At 37.8% G+C, this 15,922-nt stretch overlaps 1 protein-coding gene across 6 annotated transcripts in view; it reads left to right on the top strand.

The window, feature by feature from the left end:
* Positions 1 to 15,922, top strand: part of LOC131048585 (protein ILITYHIA) — a 212,581-nt gene that overhangs the window by 152,275 nt on the left and 44,384 nt on the right. For all 6 annotated transcript variants that reach the window (XM_057982586.2, XM_057982589.2, XM_057982588.2 and 3 more), the window contains exons 32-36: positions 13,065 to 13,187; positions 13,293 to 13,349; positions 13,448 to 13,558; positions 13,666 to 13,857; positions 13,952 to 14,125. In XM_057982586.2, coding sequence (XP_057838569.2) covers positions 13,065 to 13,187; positions 13,293 to 13,349; positions 13,448 to 13,558; positions 13,666 to 13,857; positions 13,952 to 14,125 — 657 coding nt within the window. The remainder of the gene's footprint in view (positions 1 to 13,064; positions 13,188 to 13,292; positions 13,350 to 13,447; positions 13,559 to 13,665; positions 13,858 to 13,951; positions 14,126 to 15,922) is intronic.

Here is a 15,922-nt window from a genome sequence, read left to right as displayed (position 1 = left end):
TAAGAAAAAGGAAGAGCTTATTATAAAGCAAAGGTCAACTACAATTGACAACTCAAATCATGCCCAGAAGAAGAGGCGGATGATTGACAGATGAAGAAGATGACTAGAGCTTGGCTACAAGAAACGTGGATCTAAACCGAACCACAGTCTTTGCACGCCGTAGCGATATTTTGCGAATTCAATGCCCATTAGAGTTAAACTCCCATAGTGATGTATGGCTGCTCCGGTTATGCCATATCTTGCGCTCGCTCAGCTTCTCTTTAGTTTGATCTCTAGTTATCTCATACGTGATTCTTCATTCCTTAGGCGCGAAAGGAGAACATCCACCGCGGCATCATTTATTATTTACACTAAACAAAAACAACATACAAGGACATGCATACGTATTTTACTTAATTAATACATTCATTAACTCACATATAACATTATCCCAAATAATCCGCATAACAATAGGAAGAAATCACTTGGTTGCAGGAATAAATTGGCATGGTTGCAGGAATAGACCGACAAAGTTCAAACATGATTTCATAAGTTCAGGTTTAACACATGGAATACATATAGTGAATTCACAATACTTCTGATTCTCGCTGTAACCCTTAAATCACCAACAGTGCCCTGACTTGTCCCCCCTGAAGCCAAGTTCCAATAAAATCCATTCATTTTTTCCAGCCTGGACCATCTAGTTGTTTCTTTTGTGAATGCATCATAATTCTGCTCTGTTGGCTGGCATGCCAAGAGTGGCCACATAAGGATCGGAGGTTGAAAGATCAATGGTAGCCAGTTGTTGGCTTTCTCCTTGCCTAACTGTATGTATCTTGGGGCTCTTTGCATGGCTGCATGAAAAATTTGTAGTGAGTAAGGTTCTCCCTGTTTTAAATGTTCGGGTAGATTATTCTAGCGTTGAGTTAACCCTTCCATTGCAGCTGTCCTACCAGTTTGAACCAAATGCTCATATGCTTGATAAACTTCTTCTCTCATTGGAAGCACTATTTTACTAACATCATCTCTTATTAGTAACTTTTGCCAATCATAATAAAGAACCCTTGGTTCTTGTGATTCCCTTCTTAATGGTAATGGACAGTCAAGCTCTAATTTTTCATACTCCCTGGCTTGCGGCCCTATGATAATCTCATTTTGGATCCATGACATTAAAGCTCTGATATGGATATCTCCAATATACAATAAAGGATTCCACTCCCTGTCTGAAGGTACAACATAGTTATGTAAATATAATTCACATAGCAAATTTTTCATAGTAGGTGGAGAGGTTTGATAAGCAGAAAAGAATTCTTCAGGTGTTTCTAAGGAAGGATTAAGGTCCCTAACAATGCGGTTTAATTTGAAGTTCAAATACCGCTCTTTCAAATGTACTGCATAAACTCTTGGAGGTGCCCTACACTGCATCAACTCAGGAACCATATCATAAATTATTTCTACCTTAGCCTCTAATTCCTCAATTCTTTTATCTCTCTTTTCAATCTCTTTTTGTTGTTTATCAATAATCCCTTGCAACCTATCCTTCTCTATTTCCCATTGTCTATAAAATGTTAAAGCAATAGATAAACTACTTAGGGATGGAGGAGGTCTTATAGGTACTACCTTAGATCGTGGGATTTCTTCAATAAACTCCTCATTCTGAGCTGGCATACCTCCCATATTTTCTTGAGGCTGCTGTAGAACATCTTCAACATTTTCTTCAAATTGCAGTGCCACAGAAGCAAGATTTGCTAGTTTATCCTCAACAACATTTTCTTGAATTTCATCCTCCGCAGGGCTTCCTTCTTCCGAAGTTTCTACTGCAATAACCTCTGCTGAATTACCCACAGGTTGAGTTTTCTGTGTCCTCCTTTGTGTTCTTCTCACATATACTTTTGGAATGGCTGCAGGAGCTTTTATTTTTGTCCTACGCCTCTTGGCTGCAGGAGGAATCTGAGTTACCTGTGGCCGGGTAATAAATTCTTCCTCTGTTTCACCCATTTCTAACTCTTTTCCCTTCCTTCACAAAACTGGCGAATCTCTTTGAAGAGAAGTAGAGGGTTGTTCTTCAATTGGTTCCGATTCAATATTTTCTTCCATAATAACTGCGGCTCCTTCAGCAACAAACAAACCCTCATCTTCAACAGGCGGATTATCTACAACATTTTCTTCTTCAACCGGTGGATTATCTGCAACAAGGGCACCATCAACCCTAAATTGTTGTATATCCTCAAATACACCCCATTCCATTTGTGAAACATCTCTCAGGGACTGCTATACAAGTAGCTTAACCAGTCCATAATGGCTAACAGAGCGATTTCCATTCTTTCGCGTCTCCTTAGCACTTGTAGAAATGAGATGGTATAAGAAATTAGGAACATTAACTCGCCGGCCATGCCGCAGATGACTAAGTAACTTAAAATGAGGTGAATGCAGGTTTGAATACCGCCCTTCACATGTAATGTATTTCATAACATACAAAGCTACTTGAGGCCAATGTGCTGGTAGAGAAACCCTTCTAGTTCCTTGTCTATCCACCATTAAGGGTCCATTAGTGGGAGTTGTGAACTCTACCCTGACACTCCTCGCGTCTTTTGATTCCAGAAAGAGTTCTCCTTCCTGCAGCAACCCTGTTACTTCTGCTATTCGCTGCTCCATAGCAATAACCCTCAAACCTTTAATCGTAGCTTCTCCTTCATTAAAGGAATGCATGAATTCTGCAGCAATTTCTTCGTTATAATTCTGATTTTCAAGAAGTAATCCAACCAGCCGTGGTTTCGGAAATAATGCTCACAAAGACCATCTTGCAGCAACCCTTCATGGACCGTTGGCTCATGGCGAATTAGATCACCACCCATCTTTTACTCTGATATTTTTCTCTCTGCAGCTGAACCAGAATATTTGACAGTATTGCTAAAAATGAAATCTCTTTACATATCTTAATTCTGGCGGCAGAATTTATTATTCACGTGCGTGAAATAATAACATAATAAGTAATGATGGGGAGTAGACCAATTTGGGGTACCAAAAAGGACTGATAATTAATCATATTGGAAAACCAACCATAAAGTACCCCCCCCCCCCCCCCCCCCCCAACTTAACCTAGCACGTGTCCACACAAGCTGACAAGATTTCGGGTAGTGGAGTGGATTTAAACAGGATATAATCATAATGAACTAATAAATGCATAATTAAAATAAAATACAATATACACATACCTGCAATTGCATGAAAATGAAGGCGAAATGAAATGAAATGACAGGTAAGAACGTGGGATGGAATGTCGTGGATGGGATTTTATGTACGGAGAAGAATATTCCCATATAAAATGGAAATATTTTATTATGAAACGACAAATATGTTCACTGCAGAGGCTACAGGAACATTATCTTTATTACCTTGCTTAATTGCAACAAGAAGCTCATGAGTTGCTGCAGAATCAGTGTTAGTTGCTGTAGGAACCTTTTCAGTGGCTGCAGAAACCTTTATGTCACTTTGTGGAACAAACTGCTGCACAAACTCTTCTTTAGTAGCTGGCTTATGATATAGTCTTAGTCGGTGCCCATTTAGTAAAAGTTTAAATCGAGCAGGATCAATTGTGGACAAACGGATTGCTCCATTCTGGAAAACTTCTTCTATCTCATAAGGACCTAACCACCTGGTTTGAAGCTTTCCCATAGCATCTTTATATCTGGAATCATAAAGTAGTGCCCAGTCACCAACTTTGAATTTCTTTCCCCTGATATATTTATCATGCCATTTTGCTCTTTGATTTTGAATCAATTCTGTTTGGTGAACAACTATCTTTCTCCATTCATCTAGAGCATTTAATTGCTGAATGCGTTCTTTCTGTGCTTTAGACAATGTCATATTTAATTGCAAAGTTGTTCTCAAAGTTTTATGCTCAAATTCAATAGGCATCATTGCTGTTTTGCTATAAACCATCTCAAAAGGTGTGAAACCAATTGGTGTTTTCCAAGTTGTTCTATATGCCCAAATTGCTTCTGAAAGCCGATGAGACCAATCTTTCTTGTGAACAGACACTATTTTTGTAAGAATAGCCTCAAGCTCTCTATTTGTAACTTCTACCTGTCCATTAGACTGTGGATGATATGGAGTAGATTTCCTGTGTCTTATATTGTATTCATTGACCAAAGCCTTTATCAATATTGAAGTAAATTGAGGTCCTTGGTCAGAGACAATTTCCCTTGGTACTCCATATCTTGTAAATATCTCCTCATAGAGAAACTCAGCCACCTTATTATCTCTTGCATGTGTCATGGCTCTAGCTTCTACCCATTTTGTTACATAGTCTGTACATACCAAGATATAAGATTTGCCATTAGAAGGGGGATCAATTGGGCCAACAAAATCTAATCCCCACTTGTCAAATGGTGCAACTGATATTTTAGGATATAGTGGCATCTCATCAGATTTTGTAGGTTTGCCCATTCGCTGACATTTGTCACATTTCCTTGTGCACTGAGCTGCATCCTTGTGTAATGTGGGCCAATAGTATCCTGTATTAAGTATTTTCAGTGCTGTTCTTTTGGCAGCAAAATGACCTCCACATGGTTCATCATGACATGCATGCAGGATGTCATATGTTTCATCTTCTCTGACACATCTTCGCATGACTTGGTCAGGTCCAGTATAGAATAGACAATCAGCAATCCATGAAAAGTTAAAATTTTTTTCAACTAGCAACCTTTTTTCCTTAGGAGAGAAATAAATTGGCATCTTAGCTGTAGCTAGATAGTTGGCAATATCAGCATACCAAGGAGTGTGAGCCTGTATGAGAAACAAATGTTCATTTAGAAAAGTGTCATCTATTATTGTAGAATCTTCCTGCAATTGAAGATGTGAAAGATAATCTGCAACCACATTATACTTCCCTGGCTTATCAACAACTATGATATCAAATTCTTGCATCAACAATAACCAGCGAGCTAATCTACCAGTGATTGATGGCTTATTCATGAGATATCTAATTGTAGTATGATCTATATGCACAAATATGGGATACCCTGTGATATAGTGTCTAAATTTGTTAAGTGCATATATGACAGCTAGCATTTCCTTTTCAGTAACTGTGTAATTCAATTCAGGTCCCTGCAAATTCTTACTAATATAATATATTGCATTTTCCAATTTGTCAATTCTTTGGCCTAGCATTGCTCCTATTGCATAATCAGATGTATCTGTATGGATTTGGAATGGTAAAGACCAATTTGGCCCCTTAGGAACTGGTGCTTGAGTCAAAACATGCTTAAGCTTTAAGAAAGCTTCATTGCATGCTGGGGTCCATTTAAATTCTGCATCTTTGGTAAGCAGTGAATATAAGGGACTTGCAATTTTATTGAAATCTTTGATAAACCTTCTGTAGTATCCAACATGACCAAGAAAACTTCTCACATCTTTTTGCTTCACAGGGTCATTAATATTCTAAATGACCTCAATCTTTGCTAGATTCACCTGTATGCCTTGTACAAATATATGATGACCAAGGACTATTCCTTCTTCCATCATGATAAAACACTTCTCACTGTTTAAAGACAAATTGTACTCTTCACATCGCTGCAAAACTTTCTTCAAATTACCCAATGCTTGATCAAATTCAAAACCATAAGTTGTGAAGTCATCCATTTAAATTTCCATGATATCTTGAGAAATATAAAAAAAAATACTGATCACTGCTCTTTGAAAAGTGGCTGGAGCATTACACAACCCAAAAGGAAGAACAAAATATGCATACGTGCCCCATGGGCAAGTAAATGTTGTCTTCTCTTGATCCTCTGGGGCTATCTATATCTGATTGTAGCCACTAAATCCATCAAGGAATGAATAATATCTCTTACCAGCAAGAGAATCTAATACCTGATCCACAAATGGCAATGGAAAATGATCTTTTCTTGTTGCTAAATTCAGAGCTCTATAATCAACACATACCCTCCATTTGCCTCCTTTTTAAGGCACTATCACTAGAGGTGATACCCATTGACTGTTAGAGATAGGATAGATAAACCCAGCTTTCAACAATTTCTGTAATTCTTCTTTAACTATCTCCTTCAAGGTAGGATTGACCCTTCTTTGAGGTTGTCTAAGTGGGCAACACTCATCCTTTATGTAAATACGGTGAGTACAAATTGCTGGATCAATCCCACTCATATCCTTGTAATCCCATGCAAAAGCATTTTTATGGAGTTTCAGCAAGTCTACAAGGCCCTCCTTTTGAGTATCTGATAGATCTCTATTGATATTCAAATATTTATTCAATTCCACCTCTATCTTAATAGTAAGATCAATCTGGTTTATATCAGAGAAATGAGAAAAAGATAATTCCTGCGGCAACAGAGTATGCAAAATATCAGTGGCTGCAGGAAAGTCCAAACCTGCAATATTTAGAACCAATTCCTGCAATTTTTGCTCTTCTATAAATTCATTTATCAGTATTTTATAAAGAATTGATTCCTAATCATATAACTGCATGAGTGGTCCTCGATTAATCATCATAAGGTAATTAATAGAGTCAATTTCGTCAAATTCCTCCCCCAAGATAGGCCAAACAGCTTGTTGCTGCTCAAGCTGTGGTTGTGCTGGAGAATACAAGGCTAATGTTTTTGTAGAACTCCCATCTGAAATAGTCATGTCTCTTGATCTACACCCAATATATGCATTACTTGTGGCAAGCCAAGGTCTACCCAAAATGACCGGATATCCTCCCAATGTTGCTTTTGGAGATAGAATCATAAAGTCTGCAGGATATTCCCAGGAATCTAGAATAACTACTACATCCTCTATGATACCGTCAGGTTTCACTTTAGAACCATCAGCAAGTTGGAGAACTGTGGGTGTAGCCCTTAAACTATTGATCTCTAGATGTTTCATTACTTCCCTTGTCATTACATTAATGGCTGCTCCTAAATCAATCAAAACATTCTTTATTTGACTGCCATTAATGACTATACTCACAACAGGACTACTTGGATCAGAATACTTTGGAATTGCAATTTTACCTAACACGATATCAGCCAATTGACCCATAACATGCACTGTTTGTGGATCCTTTTTCTTCCTGCCAGGTTTCTTTAGGCATGCCTCTCTCAATGCCTTACCATATATAGGCACATCCTTTATTGCTTGCAACAATGGAATTTTAACACAAATGTGCTTCAGTTGATCAATAATATCAAAGCTTTGCTGTTGTCCAATGGGAAATTCTTTGTTTTGCAATCTATGGGGAAATGGTGGCAATATTTGACTTTGGGGTATTGTATCTGTTGAATTAGAGATTTTTCGCTCCTCTTGTACCTCATTGATAACTGGATGAGAGGGATTAGGTGAAGTTGTTCCAGATCGGAGGTGTATGCCATCTAGTGATAAAGAATAGGCTGGGTACTGATTAACATCAGCTGAATAAGCTTGTTGTTGTTGCTGAGATTTGATATTTGGATTTGGCAACGATTGAGTAGGCAACTGTGTTGGTTTAGGCGGTGCAGCAGTAGCTGCAAGAGGGGGCATTAAAGAAGGAGGTTGTGGCTGTTGAACAGGAGGCTGATATCCAGAAGATTGGGCTGGCCATGATTGGTTTCCCCTCCATTGAGAGGTAGGTTGCCAATTCCCTTGAAACTAGTTCCCTTGACCTTGAGGTGGATACCAGTTCCCCTGTGGCTGCTGCCACTGTGGAACTTGATTAGCAAATTGTTGCCCTTGGCCTTGTGACCCATACCAATGTGGATAGTTACCAAAATTTTGAGAATATTGTGGTTGCCATTGGTTATTTGGTGCATAAGAATTACCACTATAACCAGAAAAAGAAAGTGGATCGGGTGGCATACCTTGTCTTTGAAAATTTGGTCTTCTTTGAGCAACATAGAAGACTTGCTCGTCCTCACCTTGAACTGGTTTGAAGTCAGGTACTTCCACGTTTGCAACCATCTTACGTCTGCAATCTTTCTTCCGCTGTTTACAATGAGGACAAAATTCTGCAAGGAATGCATCAGCTTCCTCATGCTTCTTCTTAGCTGCCAATGTATCCAACTGGGTAGCCATATTGTTTATAATGTCCTCCTTGAAGTCCTTTAACAGATGACTAAGTTCCAATCTAGAAACTCTAGTTCCAGATGCTGATAATGGTGCCCCTGGCTTAAATCTCCTATTCTTCTTAGATGTAGATTTGGAATAATTCTTGCAAATTTGTCCTATTTCAGCTCAAGTAGATTGTGTAATGTCACCTCCTCCCATAAGATCTAAGGAATTGGTGCATTCATCACTGATACCCCTCAAAAATATCAATTTGAGGGAATCTTCATTCAGAGTACTATGCTTGGACTTCTTGACACTAAACAGAAACCTTTCCAGATAATCTTCAAGACTCTCATCTTCAGTTTGTATCATTCTAAAGATATCATCTCCATGACGATCAGTGCCTCTACAATAATCTTTGTATTTTGCAAGAAACAACCGTTTCATCTCATCCCATGTGTTGATTGTGCTACTACCCAAGCTCATAAACCATCTCAAGGATGACTCCTTCAAAGTGGCAGGAAAAATTTTGAGTCTATGGGCATCTGTAGTATAGTCAAAACTCCTACAGAGAACATCAAACTCAAACAGAAATGTATCCGGATCCTCTGTCACCAACCCATAGAATTTAGGGAGTGAAGATGCTGGAATGTTTGAGGTTAGCATTATCATGTTGATCAGAGATGGGAAACTCGAACGTTGGACCTGGTGGTGGTGGTGGATTATTCCCACTAGGAGGAGGGTTCCTTTGCATTGGACTTGTGGGGGTTGTTACTATAGGAAATTCTTCTTCTTGTGGACCAAAAAGGAACTAAAGACTACCTTCTGGAAATTCAGATTTAGGGTGATTCAAATTTTGTGGGGCTTGGTAAAGTTCAACAAAAGGATTTATATCTGGGAAATTATCTTCTGCATGATTAGGATGAGTGGGCAGAAATCTACCTCTAGGGTCTCTTCTTCTGCTATGCTTGCAGATTCATGAAATTTTCAACCAATTAACTAGAAACTATAATAACCATAAAAGGTTCTTAGTTTGACACCATCCTCGGCAACGGCGCCAAAAATGTCTACTCCAACTATAATAATAATAACTCTAATTGAAATCTCAATCCGAAGTTTGGACATTCATCTGGTAAAGTTACTATTTTCATGGCTAGTGTTCATTTAGTTATCAACCCAGGGACGTAAAACTTGAAATGGGTTTGCACTATATATGCACTAAGCTCCTTCAATGGCTATTCTGCATTGCTGCAGTAACTAACATTATGCAGAAAGGAAAAGCAAGAATGGAAATCATAGAAGGCTACATGAAAACTTATAAAAACTATGCTGGAATGATCTAATGTAAATAATAGAAATCACTCTGTTCTGGCTTGGCTGCAGGAACAGTCAGTGGATCTATTTCCAGTGGCCGCAGGAACAATCCAAGCATGAACTTCTACTGCAACTAAAGAAGAAATAATTTCAATGAACATAAACACAAGATCACTCACCAAGTGGGCCCCCTTGGATGAGTGATATCAAGCTTCCAGCAAAATACTTTTAACAGATCAGAACAACATATTTTTCATTCATTTCTTCCTGAAAATGATTACATGTTCTAAAAGAAAAACTCTAGAATGCTTGTCAAAATTCTCTGCTCTATTCCTTTCTATTCCGTCTAACCTCTAAGAAAAAGGAAGAGCTTATTATAAAGCAAAGGTCAACTACAATGGACAACTCAAATCATGCCCAGAAGAAGAGGCGGATGATTGACAGATGAAGAAGATAACTAGAGCTTGGCTGCAGGAAACGTGGATCTAAACCGAACCACATTCTTTGCACGCTGTAGCGATATTTTGCGAATTCAATGCCCACTAGAGTTAAACTCCCATAGTGATGTATGTCTGCTCCGGTTATGCCATATCTTGCGCTCGCTCGGCTCCTCTTCAATTTGATCTCCAGTTATCTCATACGTGATTCTTCATTCCTTAGGCGCGAAAGGAGAACATCCACCGCGACATCATTTATTATTTGCACTAAACAAAAACAACATACACGGACATGCATACGTATTTTACTTAATTAATACATTCATTAACTCACATATAACATTATCCCAAATAATCTGCATAACAATAGGAACAAATCACTTGGCTGCAGGAATAAATTGGCATGGCTGCAGGAATAGATCGGCAAAGTTCAAACATGATTTCATAAGTTCAGGTTTAACACATGGAATACATATAGTCAATTCACAATACTTTACTACCACAATGCAACCCAAAAGATGTCAAAAACCTAAGAGTTTTGATGGTAAAAACATGACAAAGTATCAACTTATCACGGAGTATGAGACCTCTTTACAATAGGGTGCCCAGGAAGTCCATCCTAATAGGCCCAAAAGCAGCACCCTCTGTACCCCTTTGGCCTCATGGGACTCCTTGGTCTTATACCATGAGGTGGCGTGCCTAGAAGGTGACGCCAACAACGTTCCCCAACTTGCGAACCCCTCTCTTACTATCTTGGTTGTAAATATTTAGAACATATGCAGGTACATATTTTCAGATTGGTGGAGGACCCTAGGTTAAGTAGGTTCAAAATTAGCATTTTGGTTTTGTTTGATGTTCTTCCATGTAATAAGATCATTTAAGACCATGTTATGTGTGTTGGAGTCCATATTAGTTCGCTAGGTGTGTTGGAGTGTCAAGTTGCAAAAGTTGTCAATTTTGCTAAATATTTTCAAAATTGCAAAACATGGAATATGAAGAGTCATAAGTTGTAAATAAGGGAAGTTGGACAGTTGTAACTTTAAAAAAATAGTTGGAATTGGTTGAAAATGTATAAATATGGCCTCCAACTCAAATTTCATGGTTGGAGAAGGTTGGAGGATGATTGACTCAGAAGAAACTTCATTTTTTGGCAAGTTTTATGTTGCATTTTGTGTGTTTTTCTTCTATTACAGTCTGATTGTTTCCTTTGGTACGGCCAAGTACAGTACAATATTGTTGGTGTTTGTTTTATCATTCACCAAACTCAGAATAAAATGTCCAAAGACACTCTATCCTCTCTTGAAAAATCACCGCTTATGCTAAGATTGCGAGAAGACCATATGGCGATTCCAAGGTTTCTTTTGTCAGGTCTTGATGTGTGGATAAGCTCAATGGGCGTTATGATATGCTGGTAATACACAAAGGGACTTATGTTTGGCTTGTTCAATTCACAATGAAGGTTTAGACAATGAAGCTCTATCACTTGGGACTTGGATCATGGAAAAACTGAAAAGGAGACAAGGGTTTAGAAAGTCTAATCTATTCCTAAGAATTCAAGAGACGGTATTGACTAGGTGAACTCAACAGCCACACTTTGCTTTGCCTCACTTAGGACAACTACACAAAGCAGATGCAATCTTCTAGGTATGTGCTTATGATCGGAAGTTAAGCATACACAAAGGAAAGCTCAGACTAACTTTACACAATAAACAAAAATCATTTGTTCATAAAAAGTATGAGCGAAGATTCACCACAAATCAATACTTAATAGATCTTGCATTCGTTTAACATACATGAAATAAAATCTAAACTATTGTGTTGAGGAAATTGAAAACCTTGCTAATCATTTAGATAAAAGAGATTACAAGGCCTAGAAGCACACAAGCAATGTATTATCCAAAATGACCTCTTGCAACTATATTTCAAAAACCTCACACTCTCCAAATGAGAGGAGGAATTCTTATATAGGCACACAAAAGTTTTGAACGACCGAGATAAAACAGTGATCAAGGGCCCAGATCGAATTAACAAAACCCTGCTCTTTAATTTGTGATTGCTTCTTTATAATTGCTGACTTTGAATTATACATATTGCTGCATGATGAACTTGGTTGCTGCTTTATTATTCTTTGCTTTTGATATGAATTGCTTTCTGTATTGCTGTCCATGCTCTCCATGTGCATTATCGTTGTTCCTAAACCATGCATTGCTATCTAATTAAGTGTAATCGCTGCCTTTGTGAATCAATTTCAACTTCGATATTCAATAAACTATTTTAATAGGATCGTCGTTTTTCTTTACTTTTCAACAATACTATCATTGTCATACCTCCGGTGTTCCCACACAGACCTTCGATTCGGTTGCCATTATGGACCTGGCCCATCGAGATGCCTCACCACCCTCTCATAGAAACATCATGTCCTTTTCCATGAATACGCCATCAAGCACTTGCAGCACCCGCCACTTCTTTTGCAAAAACGTAGCAGCTTATCTAAGGCTTTGGGTTTGAATTCTGGGTCGACTTGCACGTCTGATGTGAGCTCTTGACACCATCAATATCGGACTTCCCTGTTGTCTAAACTAAGTACTATCTTTGTAGAAATTCCATTGCCATTCCTAATAGGACAAATTCACCAATCTTCACTTATACCATTCACTGTTTACATGAGTATAATCCTCTTATAATCGCTGTCCTTTCTTTCTGTGCACAAATGCATTGACCAGAATATTTGTTTGGCTCCCATCGCTAATACTGAGTCAGCCTTCAAGGATATTGCTATGTTAGTCTTGTTTATAATAAATAATCTTTATTCATAACTTTAATTTTCTTTGATTAATTAACCACTACCAGCCATTTCTTATTTGTTCATCTCTTTTGATGTGGTCAAACAAATCTGACATTTGCCTTTGAATGCTTCTTTTATATTATCACCTTCTACGTTATTACTGACAATCTGAACTGCTGTTTATGGAATAGACTCTTTTAACATATGAATAGTCTTCTTAATTTGCTTTGACATCAATGACAGTGAATTCCAATGATTTACTTAACCTTGACATTAATGACAACATTTAACTCCTTTGACATCAATGACAACATTTCCAACTCTTAATGCTTGGATGGATGAATGAGAAGAAGCTGCACGTTGAAAGATATAGACTTACTTAGATATTTCAAATGTTTGTGATTGTTATGTGTATGCCTTATTTGTTCAAGTTTTGTTATTCTATAGGATGTCATCGTATGGATTCCCATAATTGGTGCAAGTGTCATCGTATGGATTCCCATAATTTTTATGTTGTTTGTCACCAGGGTTTGGAGGATAAAGCTTGGAGGACTAAACAAGGAAGTGTTCAGCTACTGGGAGCTATGGCTTATTGTGCTCCTCAGCAGTTATCACAATGTCTTCCAAAAATTGTTCCAAAACTTACTGAGGTTTGCAAAGCAAAAGCATCCTCATGGCTATTTTGAACTGCTAGATGTAGACTAAGGTTTTCTGTAATTCGATCTTTATCTAGGTCTTTGTGTTCATTTGTTCAGGTTTTAACAGATACACATCCAAAGGTCCAATCTGCTGGTCAGATGGCTTTGCAACAGGTGATATGCTCGAATTTGGAAATGATATTTATGGTCATTCTTTTTAGTGTTCACTGGTTTGCAATATTGCTTTATTGAGAAACTGGCTGGGTAAACAGGTTGGCAGTGTGATAAAAAATCCAGAAATATCTGCTCTTGTGTCCACATTGCTACTAGGTATTTCAGATCCTAATCAGCATGCAAAATATTCCCTTGACATTATTCTACAGGTAAATTTTTTAGACATTGAACTTACTAAATTATTATTTATGGTTCAGTATTGTTTATGGGCTATCGGCTTCTTCGTAGACCCCTAATTCTTATCATTATGTTGTAGACAACTTTTGTCAATACCATTGATGCACCTGCTCTAGCATTGTTGGTACCTATAGTTCACCGTGGTCTCAGAGAGAGAAGTGCAGATACAAAAAAGAAAGCAGCCCAGATAGTTGGAAACATGTGCTCTTTGGTAACAGAGCCAAAAGATATGCTTCCATACATAGGCTTGCTTCTTCCAGAAGTGAAGAAGGTATTGGTGGGATTTATCTTGGTTTTGCCTCATTTCATGTTTCATATAGACATATTTGCTGTCGTATTATGTAGCTAATTTCATTTCTTGACAGGTACTTGTAGATCCTATACCAGAAGTACGTGCAGTTGCGGCTAGAGCTATTGGGTCCCTCATCATGGGAATGGGTGAAGAGAACTTCCCAGATCTAGTACCATGGTTATTAGAGACCGTGAAATCAGACAACAGTAATGTTGAGCGATTGGGAGCTGCACAGGGCTTGAGTGAGGTAATTTAAGCTAAATCATTTTTGGAGAATATTTGATGAGAAAAAAAGTCTTAATCCTTTGCTTAAAGCTTAGGAGGATGATGCTTTTTAGAAAACTTACATGGTACTTACATTTGAATTTGAGGAAATGATATGCGGGTTTAAATATGGATCAGCGAAACCTGCTAGGCGCAATTCGCAATTTCAAAATCTCTTTTTAGAACCTTGATGAATTTCTTTTCTATTGACAATTTTGGAGGAAATTCACAAAGATACTTCCATACCTAAATTTGGTGGGAATGCACGTCATGTTCTGCAGATGCACAAGTTTTCTTATGGTGCAGCTTTATCATCAGGCATGGGAGCCAGTTTTATTAGCTCAATGACTGTTAACTGTATCTTTTCCTGATATGTGATGAAGTAGTTTCTTTATGAAAGATGACAAGATTTGAATAGTTTCATGTGAAATGTATATATATCTATAAGCATCTGAACAATAGTTTCCAAGGTTAAGTGACTCAAAATGTTTGACATGTTTCGAGGTTAGCTGAATAGTCCTGCCAACTGTCAAGGGATAGTACAGGCCCACAGGGTATGAAAGTGCATATTAGTAGAAGAAAATTTCTGAAAATGTCTTATGCTAAACCATTGATTAATAAATTAGATAAACAGTTATGGTGCAAAAAATCACAGTAATTCTTAGTTTTAGAAGTTTGAACGAGTAATTTACCGAAGTTAAATATGTACAGTTAATGTTTCAGCTTACTTTCAGGTCACCACCAAGTGAGACATCAATTTGGTATACTCCAAGGTGAGAGATCTTTTGATTGCATCTTGAAGATTGAAGGCTCCAATGCCCTGGCGAAACCCTTCAGTGGCTTTGCTATTCCTGCAAAAAGAGCCCTGATCCTCATCTCAGACACATCAGGAACTTTGACAACGATCGTCTAAAATTATTCTATGTAGTGCTCCACTGCTCCATGGGGTTTTAGCTATGCTAATTTTTGAAAGCACCATGACATGGAATTCTAATGTACTTCCCCTTTGATAGGTGTTTTTGGAATTCTAGGAGCTTTCTAATGTTGCATGACTTGCACCATCTTTTCCATTGTGTCTTTGAGTGTATGAGATATTTCTCTCTGACCCACTCTCAAATTGATCAATGTTTTAAACATTGCTTTAGCCTTTTCTTCTTTTGTTGAATTGTGCTTCCCTCTTTCTACCATATGTAATTCTTGTCTCTTATGTCAACTTTGATACACCATTTTTTCCATTTTTCTAAATTGCATCAAACCTTGTTCACCAGGTTGCAAGGATCAATGTTCTAATAGCACTGTAATAGCCCCAGATGGAATATTATGCAATATTTGATCAAATAGCACATGCTTCATACATTTCAACACTTTGTAATAGAATCTTTTTTGTCACAAATCAGAATTACCAAAGTGAATATTAGATTTCTAGGAATGAAATGTATTTTATCAATGAAATACAAAGCCTCACGAACTATATGCAACAGCCCATACAATTCATTACTTTTTCCTTATTCAGTAAATACGCAAGAACAATTCTGAAATTGTAAATCTCCACTAGTTTGTAGAGAAATAATAACAGCAATACATCGTGCTGTTGCAGAGGCCAACATTCCTAGAATGGTGCTGAAGTAACCCTTGAAATGTCCTCAAGGAATGGTGTCAAGGAATGGTGTGATAATGGCTGCCTAGGGATCAGAAAATAGGTGCAATGGAAGCCTCCAAAAAAATAAAATACAATGCTGTGATAGCCACCCCAATTTGCAAGGATTGTTGTTGATGGAGG

This window comes from Cryptomeria japonica, chromosome 7, assembly GCF_030272615.1.
Source record: "Cryptomeria japonica chromosome 7, Sugi_1.0, whole genome shotgun sequence".
In the NCBI taxonomy this organism is placed as follows: domain Eukaryota; kingdom Viridiplantae; phylum Streptophyta; class Pinopsida; order Cupressales; family Cupressaceae; genus Cryptomeria; species Cryptomeria japonica.
Note: the sequence above shows the minus strand (reverse complement) of the source record. Positions and strands in the feature narration are given on the sequence as shown.